The sequence below is a fragment of the Pimephales promelas genome, chromosome 5 (genome assembly GCF_988280905.1).
Source record: "Pimephales promelas chromosome 5, fPimPro1.hap1.1, whole genome shotgun sequence".
NCBI classification, from domain to species: domain Eukaryota; kingdom Metazoa; phylum Chordata; class Actinopteri; order Cypriniformes; family Leuciscidae; genus Pimephales; species Pimephales promelas.
The window spans coordinates 31494569-31507793 of NC_142773.1; the positions used below are offsets into that span (position 1 = coordinate 31494569).

Sequence of the window (13225 nt, forward strand, 5' to 3'; positions counted from 1 at the left end):
TGGCTAAACTGGGAGGGACCCATAACCAGTTTCCATGTTCAAAAACCAGCCTGACCACATTAAGCTATAACCCGGTTTTTCAAGCAAGTTAAACATCATAGTCACAAAGGTATGTTTCCACACTTTCAGAGAAGTGACTCCCATGATCATTTGTGGAGGACAACTTAAATGTCATCTCAAAAACAAAGATGAGCATTGAAACGACCTCAAACAACAAGAAATTTCCACATGACATTTTGTGTTTGAGAGGTTAGAGGTAAGAACAGTTTTCTTTGACGATTTAAAATTCCCATTTTCATAATCGTAAATGGCAACATAAGTGCAGCCAGCTGATCTTTTGAGTGTTAAACCAAACTAATTTTCTGACTAAGCATCATGTTTTAGAAATGAAATGTCTCTGTTAAAGAAAGATGGCATGTTTGTTTTGATAGCATGGCATGGAGACCACTGAAACCCAGTGAGCACATGTTTAGCATCATTCTGCTTTTTATGCTTTAAAAACCTCCTATAATCCTGTAGTCATAAAAATTTTGGTCTCATTATAATTATTTTCACACAACAGATGGTTTCATTTAGCAATGTTTCATTTCTCTCTGATTTACTGCCACAAGCTAACAGTACTCTCAGTGCTAGCCATATGCTAGCTATCCCAAAGAAACCTGGTCTAAATGATCTCAGAGTTAGCTATAGCAGTGCTGTTTGTCTGCACTTTTTCTGGTTTAGTTTTACCGAATTTGGTAACCAACAGCTTATTCGGTTCAACGTCACTCCATCCTTGACGTCTTCAGAATCATATTTCCAAAGTCATTCAGCAAAAGCAAACAGTTGCTAGCCTCAATTGTCTTATAATAAGAGAGGAGGAATGATAGGTAATGCAGAAACAACATTTCTGAAGACCAAAGAGCCAAATGTATGACAGAAACCCTCGCTGCTTTCCCCCTCTGAATTGGCAGTCCTCGCTGAGCTAGCCGCAGTCTTTTTCCAATTACAGTAATCACTGCACAGAAGTAACAAAAATCCTGAATGGCTAGGGATGGTTTCGACAGAAAAGCTCTGCACATGCACTACATGCTGAGACTGTGGTGAGGAGAGATTATGGTAAACGTCAAACCTACCATTAGAACCTGTCTGGTTTTCCACTCAACACAGACCTTACTCACTTGGTATATGCTAAATATGTAATTTTTGTGACACAACCCATTTCGTCAACAGTAATGAAATGCAACATACTATACATTTGTGAGAGCACTTTTCCAGGACACGATACTTTTAACTAAGCATCAACGTTGTGCTGTCAATAAAGATATTTATTTACCATGGTAAGACATGGTAAATAATAAACAATGATGCTTTTACATTGGTTAATTCTCTATAAAATATTCACAAAATTATGTAAAACAATCAAAATGAATTGACTTGATTATAGATTAAAGTGCTATATTTATACACCCACACACATTTTAATCTGATTTTTATATTTTTATTTATGTATTTATTTATTATGTCTAAATAATCTATTTATTATCTTCTAAATATTATAACCAAACTTTATCATCATCACATAAGTAGTAGTCATACAGTATGTTATGTACATCACATGTAAGTAGTCATACAGTTCGAATATTTTCTCATAACAATAATGTCCCCTAGTGGAGGATATTTGACATGACTGCTGAAGTAAAAGAGTAAAACTACTGCCACTGAACATTATCAGCTTAAACATTTATATATATATATATATATATATATATAAATGTTTAAGCTGATAATGTTCAGTGGCAGTAGTTTTACTCTTTTACTTCAGCAGTTTTTCATGTTTTTAATACAAATTTTATTTTTAAGATCAGCAATCCAGTTAAAATTATATATATATATATATATATATATATATATATATATATAGTTTTAACTGGATTGCTGATCTTAAAAATAAAATTTGTATTAAAAACATGAAAATGCTATAGATTTTTGCCTAAATTCTTCCCTCAAAAGACCTCATCAAAAATATATTTAAATTAACTCCTTAGTGAAAATGAATACGCATTAAACAAGGTATTATAAATGCATACCCCCGCTTTCACAGGCATGGCTTGATATAGACCCAGACTAAAATGCATGTCTGAGCTGGTTTAACTGAAAGCAACTTGCACTGACATATCTTAAAATAATTCACTGTTTTGTCTCATGATACACACCTTTTTTTTTCCCCCTAATGCACATTTATAAAAGGCCAATTAAAAATTTAACTAAAGCCTAATCCTAGCTTTATCTAAACCCCGTCTGTGAAACAGGGACTTTGTCACTACCCTAAATAGTCGCCTTTTTCCACCTTTGTTGCCATTGGCTTTTGGCTTGCTTGGTTGGGGACATTACAATTAATTTAATACAATTTGATTTAATATTTAACAATAATATTGTTATATGCCTGCATTGACGCCATTTTATGAGAACTGAACTGCTGGACAATGACATCACAGTTTTCTCCAGAACAGCTATAAATGATAACTTTTTCACAACAAAAGTGAAACATCATTGAACTTACTTAAAGGAGTATTTCACTTTTAAAAAAACTTTTGCTGATAATTTACTCACCCCCATGCCATACAAGATATCCATGTCTTTCTTTCTTCAATCGAAAAGAAATTAAGGTTTTTGATGAAAACATTCCAGGATTTTCTCCATATAATGGACTGCAATGAGAACCAAACGGTTCAAGGTCCAAATGAGAGTTTCAGCGCAGCTTCAAAGGGCTTTAAACGACACCAGACGATGAACAAGGGTCTTATCTAACGAAATGATCGGTCATTTAAAAAAAAAAAAGCACAAATGCTCGCCTTGCTCTGTTCTGTGATGCACGTTCGTGACTCTCCTGTTCAAACTCGTTCATCAAAATGAACAAATCTTTTTTTGAGTCATGACTCGAAGGGTCCTAAGTAAGACCCTTATTCATCGTCTGGTGTCGTTTAAAGCTGCACTGAAACTCTCATTTGGACCTTGAGGTTTGGTTCCCATTGAAATTTTGTAAAAAGCGCTATATAAATAAATGTGACTTGACTTTGTAAGCACAGTATGCAATAATTATGTTTTGAAGAATAAAAACTACAGTTCCCAGAATGCTCTAGGATTATTCACAGGAAGTAACAGTAGCATCAAAAAAATCTTTGTAGAATTGCTCAATGTTACATTGTCTAACCCCCTGATAGCTCCAAAGAGAAGGGCAGAGAGACATCACTTCATGATGAAGTTGCTTTGCGGTTTTACCTTGTTACTAGCAGTTGCTGCTGCCTATTACATCTACATCCCATTGCCCAAGGAAATCCCAGAACAATGGAAACTGATGGTGTTGGATGCCATATTTCGAGGAGTTGTGAGTATGGTAAGTATCACAATTTAACCAGTCTGCCAAGTGAATTAAGGAAATGATTTTGATTGGCTGGAAAGATGTCTATATTCCATTCTCAACTAAAATAGTTTGATAAAAGACTTTTTAACAGAAACAAAAGAACAATAAAAGTGTACACCTGCTTTGCCATTACATTTAAGCAGAGCATATTCCTCTAAGGATTTTTGCTTTTAGTATATTTAGTACAACATACTGCACGATACAAAATAATTAGCATAAAACTTAGACAACATCCAGTGGGCTATTTGATATTAATAAAGGACCATTTGTTTTTGAAGAGACGTGACCTTGATTTGCCTGTTCTGATGAACTTTGACCAACTTGGCAAAACTGTATAATACCCTAGAGCAGAATGAAATGTTCTCTGTCTTCATGAACTTTTCTCTCTTTTTCAATGCACCAAAAATATCATGCAGACTGCATTTCAAAACCACAATGAGGGGAACGGTCAGTTCAGTTAATTGTTTTCTGACCTTGTTGTTTTGTAGGGAGATGTTGCTCACTCACTAGGCTTGAGCCATAGTGTCCACGTCATCAACTCCGCCATAGTCAATTTCGAGAGTTTGGTGCCGATCACAAACCAAGAGATCCAGGCTGAAGATATCCTGTTTGATGGGGTACATGTGCGTGTATACCACCCTCCTGGGCGGGAAGAAAAGCTGAGGAGAGCAGTTATGTTCATTCACGGAGGTGGATGGGTCTTGGGTGCTCCAAGTATGTCCAAACCATTATACACTTTTCATGATAAATCAGGAAGCAGGAATCCCTCTGTCCTATTTTGAGTTGTGTTTTCATGTGACTGCTTATATCTGCCATCAGAGTTGGGGTCATATGACAGTCTCTGCAGACAGATGGCGGCTGATCTGGACGCAGTGGTTGTGACAGTGGAGTGAGTATACTCGCATTCATAGGAAGAGATCAATCATCTACGGTTCTGATCAGCCACACTGAGTGTTCATTTTGTGCAGTTATCGCATGGCTCCTGATGTGCACTTCCCAGTGCAGTATGAGGAGTGTGTGCAGGCCGCTAAACACTTCCTGAAGCCTGAAGTGCTGGCGAAGTACTCGGTCGATCCTGAGAGAGTGGCAGTGTGTGGAGACAGTGCTGGAGGGAACCTGGCCACTGCAGTGGCTCAGCGGGTACACTTCCATTTTTATTGCCCTCATTTCAGGTAATATTGTCTGTTAAAGGGATAGTTTATACAGACATGAAAATTCTGTCATTATTTACTCACCCTCAAGTTGTTCCAAACAAGTATGGAGGAAATGTAAATAATTGTTCTGATCGAATGAATGGGGACTGGAGCTTTAAAGGAGTAGTTCACTTTAAAAAAAAAAACTTTTGCTGATAATTTACTTACCCCCATGTCACCCCAAGATATCCATGTCTTTCTTTCTTCAGTCGAAAAGAAATTAAGGTTTTTGATGAATTGTTCTTCATATAATGGACTTCAGTGGGAACCAAACGGTTCAAGGTCCAAAAGACAGTTTCAGTGCAAACTGCAAACTGTTCAAAGGGCTTTAAACGATTCCAGGCGATGAATAAGGATCTTATCAAGCGAAACGCCTCGCCTTGCTCTGTTCTGTGTGACTCTCCTGTTCGAACTCGTTCATCAAAATGAACGAATCTTTTTCTGAGTCAATTTGTTCATTTTGTTCGTTGAATGAACCAAATGACTCGAGAAAAAGATTCATTCATTTTGATGAACGAGTTCGAACAGGAGAGTCACGAACGTAAATCACAGAACAGAGCAAGGCGAGCATTTGAGCTTATAAAACTTAAACTTTGTTATTTATGTTTGAAATGAGCGATCGTTTCGCTAGATAAGACCCTTATTCATCATTTGGAATCGTTTAAAGCCCTTTGAACAGTTTGCAGTTTGCATTGGAACTCTCATTTGGATCTTGAACCGTTTGGTTCCCAGTGCAAGTCCATTATATGGAGAAAATGCTGGAATATTTTCATCAAAAACCTTAATTTCTTTTCGACTGAAAAAAGAAAGACATGGACATCTTGGATGAGTAAATTGACAAAAACACAGGCATCATAACTGTATCATAACTGTCCATAATGCTTGTGAGCTTTATTTCATGATGTGCAAAGCCATACGACTGCTTTGCAATTTTTGTTTCTCATAAAATTCATTTAAAAAAAGAAAAAATCTAATGTTTTAATAACTACTGTTACCGGATCATTGAGAATCGGATTAGTGAAATAAATCTCTTCACTGAGTAAAGAACATTTGGCAACTCAGTCAAGAGATTTATTGAAAAGATCCGACTCAAAAGAACGGATTCATTCAGATCGTGATCAAGATATTTTTTTTTCATAAGAATGACATAAAAACTAATTATTTTTGTTTTCTCTCACTAGATTGGAATAGACAACAGTACTTCTGTGAAATTCAAACTGCAGGTCTTGATTTACCCAGTGCTCCAGGCGCTAGACTTCAACACAGCTTCCTATCAGCAAAACCACAATGTTCCAATCCTCTATCGCAGGCTAATGGCCCGTTTTTGGTTGGAGTACTTAGACGCCGACCCTGACATCGTGCACTCCATTATGATGAACAAACACACCGCCCAAGACCAAAGCATGCTGTCCTTACATCGTACAAAGCTGAACTGGACTAATCTCCTCCCCAAACGAGTGATAAAACATTATAAGCCTGTTTTTCCGCTGACTGGCTCTCCTAGTATCTTAAAGGATGTACCAGCCTTATTGGATTCCAGAGCTGCTCCCTTACTGGCGAGCGACGAGGTTTTGCGTATGGTGCCACGTGCTTACATTCTTACCGGTGAGCATGATGTTTTGAGGGATGATGGGATGATGTATGCCCGCAGACTGGAGCTGGCAGGGGTCTCTGTCACTAATGACCATTACGAAGATGGTTTCCATGGCTGTGTGAGCTTTGCTTTCTGGCCCTTACACTTCTCTGTGGGAATAAGGGCAGTGCGCAATTATATTTCTTGGCTTGACGAACATTTGTAAGTAGCTGACATGTAAGACGACATACATCTAAAATGCGTCTATTATTAGAGATTTCCAGATTGTGATGCATTATTTTGCAGCATGACTGATGATTTATATTGTAAATCAAGAAACTGATACCGTCTTTCAAATAACGACTAACACATTTAAGCATTTTTTTAAAACTAATGTACTAAGAACCAAATGGCAAAGGAATTTCTCTTGGATATATCTATACATACTGACATGATTAATATCAGGTGCACAGAATATTTAAGTATTCAAATTATACTTACATTTCGTCTTTACTACCACCTACTGCACTCCCCAAACAGGCCATATTATCAGCATACATTTCATAACATCTGTGCTAGACTTTCACTCCAAAGACCTGCAATTAAATGAGTTAAATTTTTACTGTGAAACATTGAGTGAATAAAAGTATGAACATTGTATTGAAGCTGCAATAAAATAAAAGCACATTATGGAATATTTATAAATATTGTCACGTTATTGAGACTCCGCTTCTTTATGCGTACAGATGTGACGTAATGACTCAATATAGCTTTTACTAGCCGAGACTCCTTTATGTACAGATGCGACATAATGAAATAGCCTATAAAAGACGCGGAAATCCACTAGTACCACTGTCTGGTATTAAAAACATTATTACAAGCTTATCGTTTAAAGGCAAGCAGATAGTTTTGAACACTGGCTGGTTATGTATTTTCTCAAATATGTATTTTGGATCATTTTAAACCCCCAAAAGGCTGACTGCAGCTTTAAACTGGAACGCTATTAATATATAGTAACAATGTTGCCCTCTAGCGGCTGAGATGGTGACATACATCAAAACTAGGCGTAAACAAAATAGAAAATAATTTGTGCTGCATTAGACAAAACTTGCAAAACACATGACACAACACACCGTTTTGAAAAACAAGAAATAAAAAACTATAATTTATTTTTGTTGCTTTCTGCAATTTTCATTATTTCATTGTGGCAGTGAATAAACCAGCAAAAATAAGAGGTTCTCCAGTAATTCAAAAAAAAAAAAAAAAAATCAAGAAACTAAAATCTGAGAGTTCAAGTAATGACCATTGAAAAGCAAAAGGGAGGAATAAAACGACGCTACCAAACTATAAGGTTTGAAAATACAACACAATATCCAACTAAGATCCAAGACTTAACTAAGAAGATTTTCAATATTTGGTCAAAGCCCTACTGATAGTGTTTTCAAGCATATTTAAGGATACAGATGAAGCACTGCCTACCCTGCTTCATTATATAAGACATGAAACGGTGCAGTGTAACAGTAAAGATGTGTTCACTGACCTTTCTCAACACATACTTCTAGTTTTGGTCCCTAAAACAGGAATCACAACACAACTGCAAGACAAACACAGCTAATCAGGAACAGAGTAAAGAGGCATCAATGGGTGCTAAAAGGTGCTCAGGCATACATTTAAAACAACAGAACATTTTGAAATACTCGTTTACAGATTGCATCAAAACAAATATGATGCCTTCGAGTGCGGAAAGGGGTTATAAGATGGTTGTCTCTCATTTTGATTCTCATATTGCTTTTAAAATATCACTGCCATTAATACATTCTCAGGTTAACACACTGAACACTCTTGCATTCACTTGTTTCAGTAATCTTTGTAGATATTTTACTGATGACACAGCCAGCTCTGTCTTAACTAACAATGAACAATAGTGAGCATAAAATGAATCAGCAACTCTCAAAATTGGAGGAACATTTCTGTCACGACATATTTGTGCTTCATCATCTTTATAAAACCGCTGGCAAACGTGGAATTTCAACATCTTTCTTTCAAAGCTCGAACATGACGAATAAAAAGTGACGTAGCACTACTACATCCTGTTAAAAAAAATAAGGAACCATCTACAGAACAAAAAAAATTAAATAATTCAATATCCTGAAGGTCCTATAAATGAGAGTCAAAATGACACAGGAACTGGTGTCTAAATCCATTAACACTATTGGGACTAAGTGCTACATTTTCCACCATAAGTAAATTATTTTACATTACAGATAGCGGTGTATAATTTTACCTTCAATGAATGTTTAGATGCAGTATATTCATATTTATAAATATATTTGAAAAAAAAAAGTCACCACAGAATGTAAACAAATGTTAATCATTGAATAGCTTTGGGAGAGTTTATAATGAGCCACACGTGTTAGCAGACAAATGTATCACAAATACCTGTGGAATTCATTTTAAGGTTTGGGTCATCGAACATTTAAAGAAAAAAAAAAAGCAGATGTTTATCAGATCCTTAGTTCATTGTGACTACAACAGTCATGCAGAAGCATACAGGTCCTTCAAAATAAAAACAAAATATGCCATAAAGCTCAGCTTCACAGTAACTTTCTATTACAGCAGTGTGTGTGTGTGGTTGATGTTGAACATGAAAAACCACAGGACAAGAGTTTTGGCAAACAACTTCTGTTTCGAATCAACCACTATGTGAGAGATATCAGTAGCAGGACAGCTATCAACAGTCAAAATGCATCTCGAGAGCATCTTCAAAACTCTGGTCCTCATCGGCGCTGGACGTGAGAAAAGAGGCCATGGGCGAGCCCGCGGACAGGCTGAGGACCCCAGCAGCGTTCGTGCCAGTGTTTCTGACCGAAATACTGGTGAGGTTGATGCCGAGAGTGAGCCTGGTCTGCTCCAGGGCTTTTTCAGGCACGGCAAAAGCCTCCAGCTTCTTCTCCCCGTTGGCCATGTACGAGTTCTGGCAGCCCCTGCAGATGCAGTCCAAACAGGCCTTACGGTTGGAGTAGCAGGGGCACCTTTGACCCCTGCAGGTAAGAACACTTGGATTCTGGGTGGCTCGTCCACACTTGCAGCCTTTTTTCTCTTGCGTCTTTTTGTATACGACTTTGGGAGGCTGGCCTGGCAACACGCTAGCCGAGAGCAGTCTGTCCTTCGGCTTGCCCTTCGCTTTCGGGACGGCCACTTTAGACTTGACCTGAACCTTCTTATTAGCCAGGTCTGTGTTTATCTGGATATTTTTAGTTGAATCCAGCACGGCCTTGTTGACCTTCAAAACGCATCCATTAGTGACCACGACAACCGGCGGGGAGGGTGCTTTCAGTTCAGATGCTGTTTTCGACGGAGCTGTGGCCGCTACCGATGGCCCCTGGATGAGGCTGGTGATGGGCAAAGGTTGGAGCATCTCACGGTCACTCTCAGAGCGAGAGCGCTTTCGGCTCAGGCGCACTTTTCTGTGGGCTGCGGCGAGGCACGTCTGAGGCTGTCCTGGCGTAAGGGCGTCGCTGGTTTGTGAGTGCTGACATAGCTCTGCTACTGATTCAGTCAGTTCACAAGACACCCCCTTGCTCGCAATGTCAGATTCAAGGTCCTCGAGGATCCTTATGTTCTCCGCACTGAGGTGCACGGATTCAGCGCTTTCGTCTTGACTAACTTTGCACTTTACAGCGTTAACAGTGACAGAATTCATGAGTAGTTCTGAGTTAGATCTCAGAGGTTTGTCTGCACTGACTGGCTCGGGGGCCTCTAGCTCAGCTGGGATCTGCTCAGAGGGTTTGATGTCAGCAGAGTTTTCTGAGTCTGTCTCAATTTTGAGATGAGGAACATATGCAGCGTCTTTGACGGAACTAAACTCTTCTTGTTCCTGCTTCACCCCCAACACCTCTTCCAGCATCTTCTTGACCTCAGTGTAACCTTTGACCCCCAAGGCACTCTGCTCTGTCATGACGCACACCGAGACACACTCGCAGAGACTCCTGTAGCAGTCGATCAGAATCTGGAGCTGTTTATTCTCCTCAAATTGCTCATAGTCTTTACACCAGCTGCAGGATGGCTTCAATAGCATTTTCTTGCCTTTGCAAGCCTTGCAAACACAGTGCTGGCAGGAAGAGTCTTTTGGAGCAAGCGGCTCCTGAAGCAAATTTCCTAGATGAAAAGAATCAATAGATTAATTAAAAAAAATAATTAAGCAATACATAATAACATTATGCAATATTACGTTCTATAGAGTGGGATGGGTTATGCAAGTAAAAATCCCATTCATTTTCTACACAGGGAAATTGACTTTTAATGATAACTTATGGACTGCATTTATATAGTGCTTGCCTTTCACAGACCCAATGGCCACCAAAGCGCTTTACATTTTTGCCACACATTCACCCATTCACTCACTCATTCATTCATTCACCGACGGCGGTGTCAGCCATCCAGCTCGTCGGGAGCAGCTGGGGTTTCTTGCTCATGGACACCTCGACATTTGGCCAGGTGGAACAGGGGATTAAACCAATGTAGACAATTTGTAGACAACCTACATGAACCACTGAGCCACAGCCACCCAACTTATAAAGCATTAAAGACAGACCTGGGAGCTATAAATTTGTTAATCGATGGTAAATGCTCTAGTTAAAATCATTAGACTGCATTATTTCAAACATACATTTTAAGGATTTTATTTAATGACTGGAAGTCATTGTGAAAAACGACATCGCCCATGATGATTCTGCATCGAAATCTCCAACAATCAGGGAATCAAAACAAGTAAATTGTTTCAAAAGGACGCTTTAGCACAATCCAACACCAATGAACACCATGAATGACATGGCAGTCAGTCTCTCTATGCTCCGAAACTACTTGTTAACTACTTGTAAATATTTGTATGTATCTTTTGCAAAATTCATAAAAATCTCTCTCCCTCTCTAATATTTTTTTTATATATATATATATATATATATATATATATATATATATATATATATATATATATATATATAAATAATAATATATAATAAAAATAAATATATATAATTCACAGTGATTCATGGAATATTATATATATATATATATATTATAAATAATTCCATGAATCACTGTGAATGATATAATTGATTTAAAAACAATGGAGATATACTCTATATACACAGTATAGGCCACATGGAGATCATTAAGAAATTATATCTTCTGTGTTTTACAGGAGCAATTTTACTTTGCACATGCTCTTATTAATTGTTTTCATAGATTCAAAGAGGAAAACGAAAGGTTTATAATTATAACAAATTATTCTAATTATTATTTTAAATTATTCTGCATTGTTTTTAATTTGATTATATTATTCACAGTGATTCATGGGATATATACATTTTTTTCCTTCATTAAAGAAGTTAAATATACAGTCTTGAAACTTTTTTGCTTTAAATCAAAGTTTGTAATGTGATTCATTTTGTCACAGGTTGGTTTGATTCATGACCTACAATAACTCCTTAAAATAACTTTTTAGAGTTAAATAAATAAAAGGGACATTTAAATAATAAACCAAGAAGTCTAAGTTGTGCTCACTGCAGAGCCAAATGACGTCCAGCGCCCCACTCTTGACGTCATAGGTGGAGCCTGACCAAGTCCAGCCCCACCTCTGTGGATCTAATGGGTGGAGGGATAGTTATGGGTAGGGTTAGGGTGTGGTTTGACCTTCTAGCACCACCCATTAATCCCAAATTACACCCAGAGAGGGGGAGCTGGACTTCACGCTCCACCCATGGCTCTGCAGTGAAAGCCCTGAAACAGAAGAGCCCTGAATTCAGCTTTCCATCATATCACTGCGCAGAACCCACAGAAGATCTCTTTTTATTGCGTAACAACGTTGTTGTGCCCATATACATCTATGATTATGGCACGGACTATACAAGAACAAGACTCATTTTGCCCTTAATAACATAACGTGTTTGAAACACTTTTATTAAGCAGTATCCAATAACAATAAAATCAATAACAAACTCGAGGCTGTGCTGTATTTTCTGAACTTATTAACGGCTAACATTACTTCGCTGCCCATTCAAAACATGCTTTTTTGCTTAGTTTTAAATGAAAGTTACTCACCACACACCAGACAGGATAGGGAGTCTCTAAAGAAAGGCAGGACGTTGAACAGCCCTTCGTATGACTCCGAATCCTTCGGGTCGCACTGCAGAAGAGAGCGACACGCCGATACGTACAGCGAGGTGGCGTTTACCGGGTTCATCTCAGCGACTTCAGTCAATAGCAGGACAAGAGGAACGGGCTGATCAACTACTGAGAGCGACTGATAAACTGACTCCCGAAGCAGAATAACGGGGAGAACACAATCAACCAGGCTTGACCCAACGGCTCAAACAAAGAGTGTAATTTGACATGACTCGCAAGCAGATGAGCGGCTTTGAGTCGTCTGCTTGTTAACATGTCGGTGTTTCGATGATCCTCCAGATGCTGTAAACGAAGTCTACACAGACTATAGTCTGCCTTCCATTAGTGTCAGATCCGGATTAACTTTTCCTCAATATGAATGGCGCTGCACGTTAGTGATAAAGTACACAGAGATGAAGGACTGGGCGATAAACAGCATTTCAGAGAGAAGCACAACAGGCCAGAGGTGTACAGTCGGCGACACGAGCTCAGCGAATAATCCGTCCACAAATAACAAATAGAAAAAAGAAGAAGAAAATCCGTTGCACAAAAAGTATAATCCTTTGAAATGATCAACCCAAGCGGTTATTAACAGTTTAACTGAACAAACCACACACTTCGCTTGCTTGCTTGCTAGTTCGCTAGCTAGCTAATACTGGCTGCACTTTTCTTCGGGTTGGTGAATAAGAGAGCTTTTCTCTCACTAACGAATGCAATTTGTTTATATAATATTCAACTGAATTCCCTACTTTGCAAGATATTCCCATACATTAGCCCGTGTTATAGCCAGTTGCTTATTATTCCTCTGTTAACTTTTGCATCCTCCTGACTGAGAGGAACAATACCAAACAAGAGTAAAAGAGCGCTTGGAATTAAACACGACCTCCAGTC

General features: G+C 38.3%; 2 protein-coding genes across 4 annotated transcripts; one reads left to right on the top strand and one right to left on the bottom strand.

Moving 5' to 3' along the window:
• On the top strand, positions 1-7960 carry nceh1a (neutral cholesterol ester hydrolase 1a). 3 transcript variants are annotated; one of them, XM_089131294.1, is made up of 6 exons: positions 1-109; positions 3204-3376; positions 3892-4117; positions 4223-4292; positions 4372-4543; positions 5778-7960. In XM_089131294.1, exons 2-6 carry the CDS (start codon positions 3236-3238, stop codon positions 6393-6395), a joined length of 1227 nt encoding a protein of 408 aa, XP_088987420.1. In that variant the 5' UTR covers positions 1-109; positions 3204-3235; the 3' UTR covers positions 6396-7960. The 3 variants fall into 3 exon arrangements, with proteins under 3 accessions (XP_088987420.1, XP_088987419.1, XP_088987421.1); XM_089131293.1 differs by having other exon boundaries at positions 31-256; XM_089131295.1 differs by having other exon boundaries at positions 31-256; positions 3273-3376.
• A 297-nt stretch (positions 7961-8257) lies between these two features.
• Positions 8258-13209, bottom strand: msl2a (MSL complex subunit 2a). The gene is made up of 2 exons (XM_039677493.2): positions 12272-13209; positions 8258-10327 (listed from the first exon to the last, which is right to left on the bottom strand). The coding sequence occupies exons 1-2, from the start codon at positions 12411-12413 to the stop codon at positions 8901-8903; spliced, it is 1569 nt and encodes a 522-aa protein (XP_039533427.2). The 5' UTR covers positions 12414-13209; the 3' UTR covers positions 8258-8900.
• Between the last annotated feature and the right edge of the window lie 16 nt (positions 13210-13225).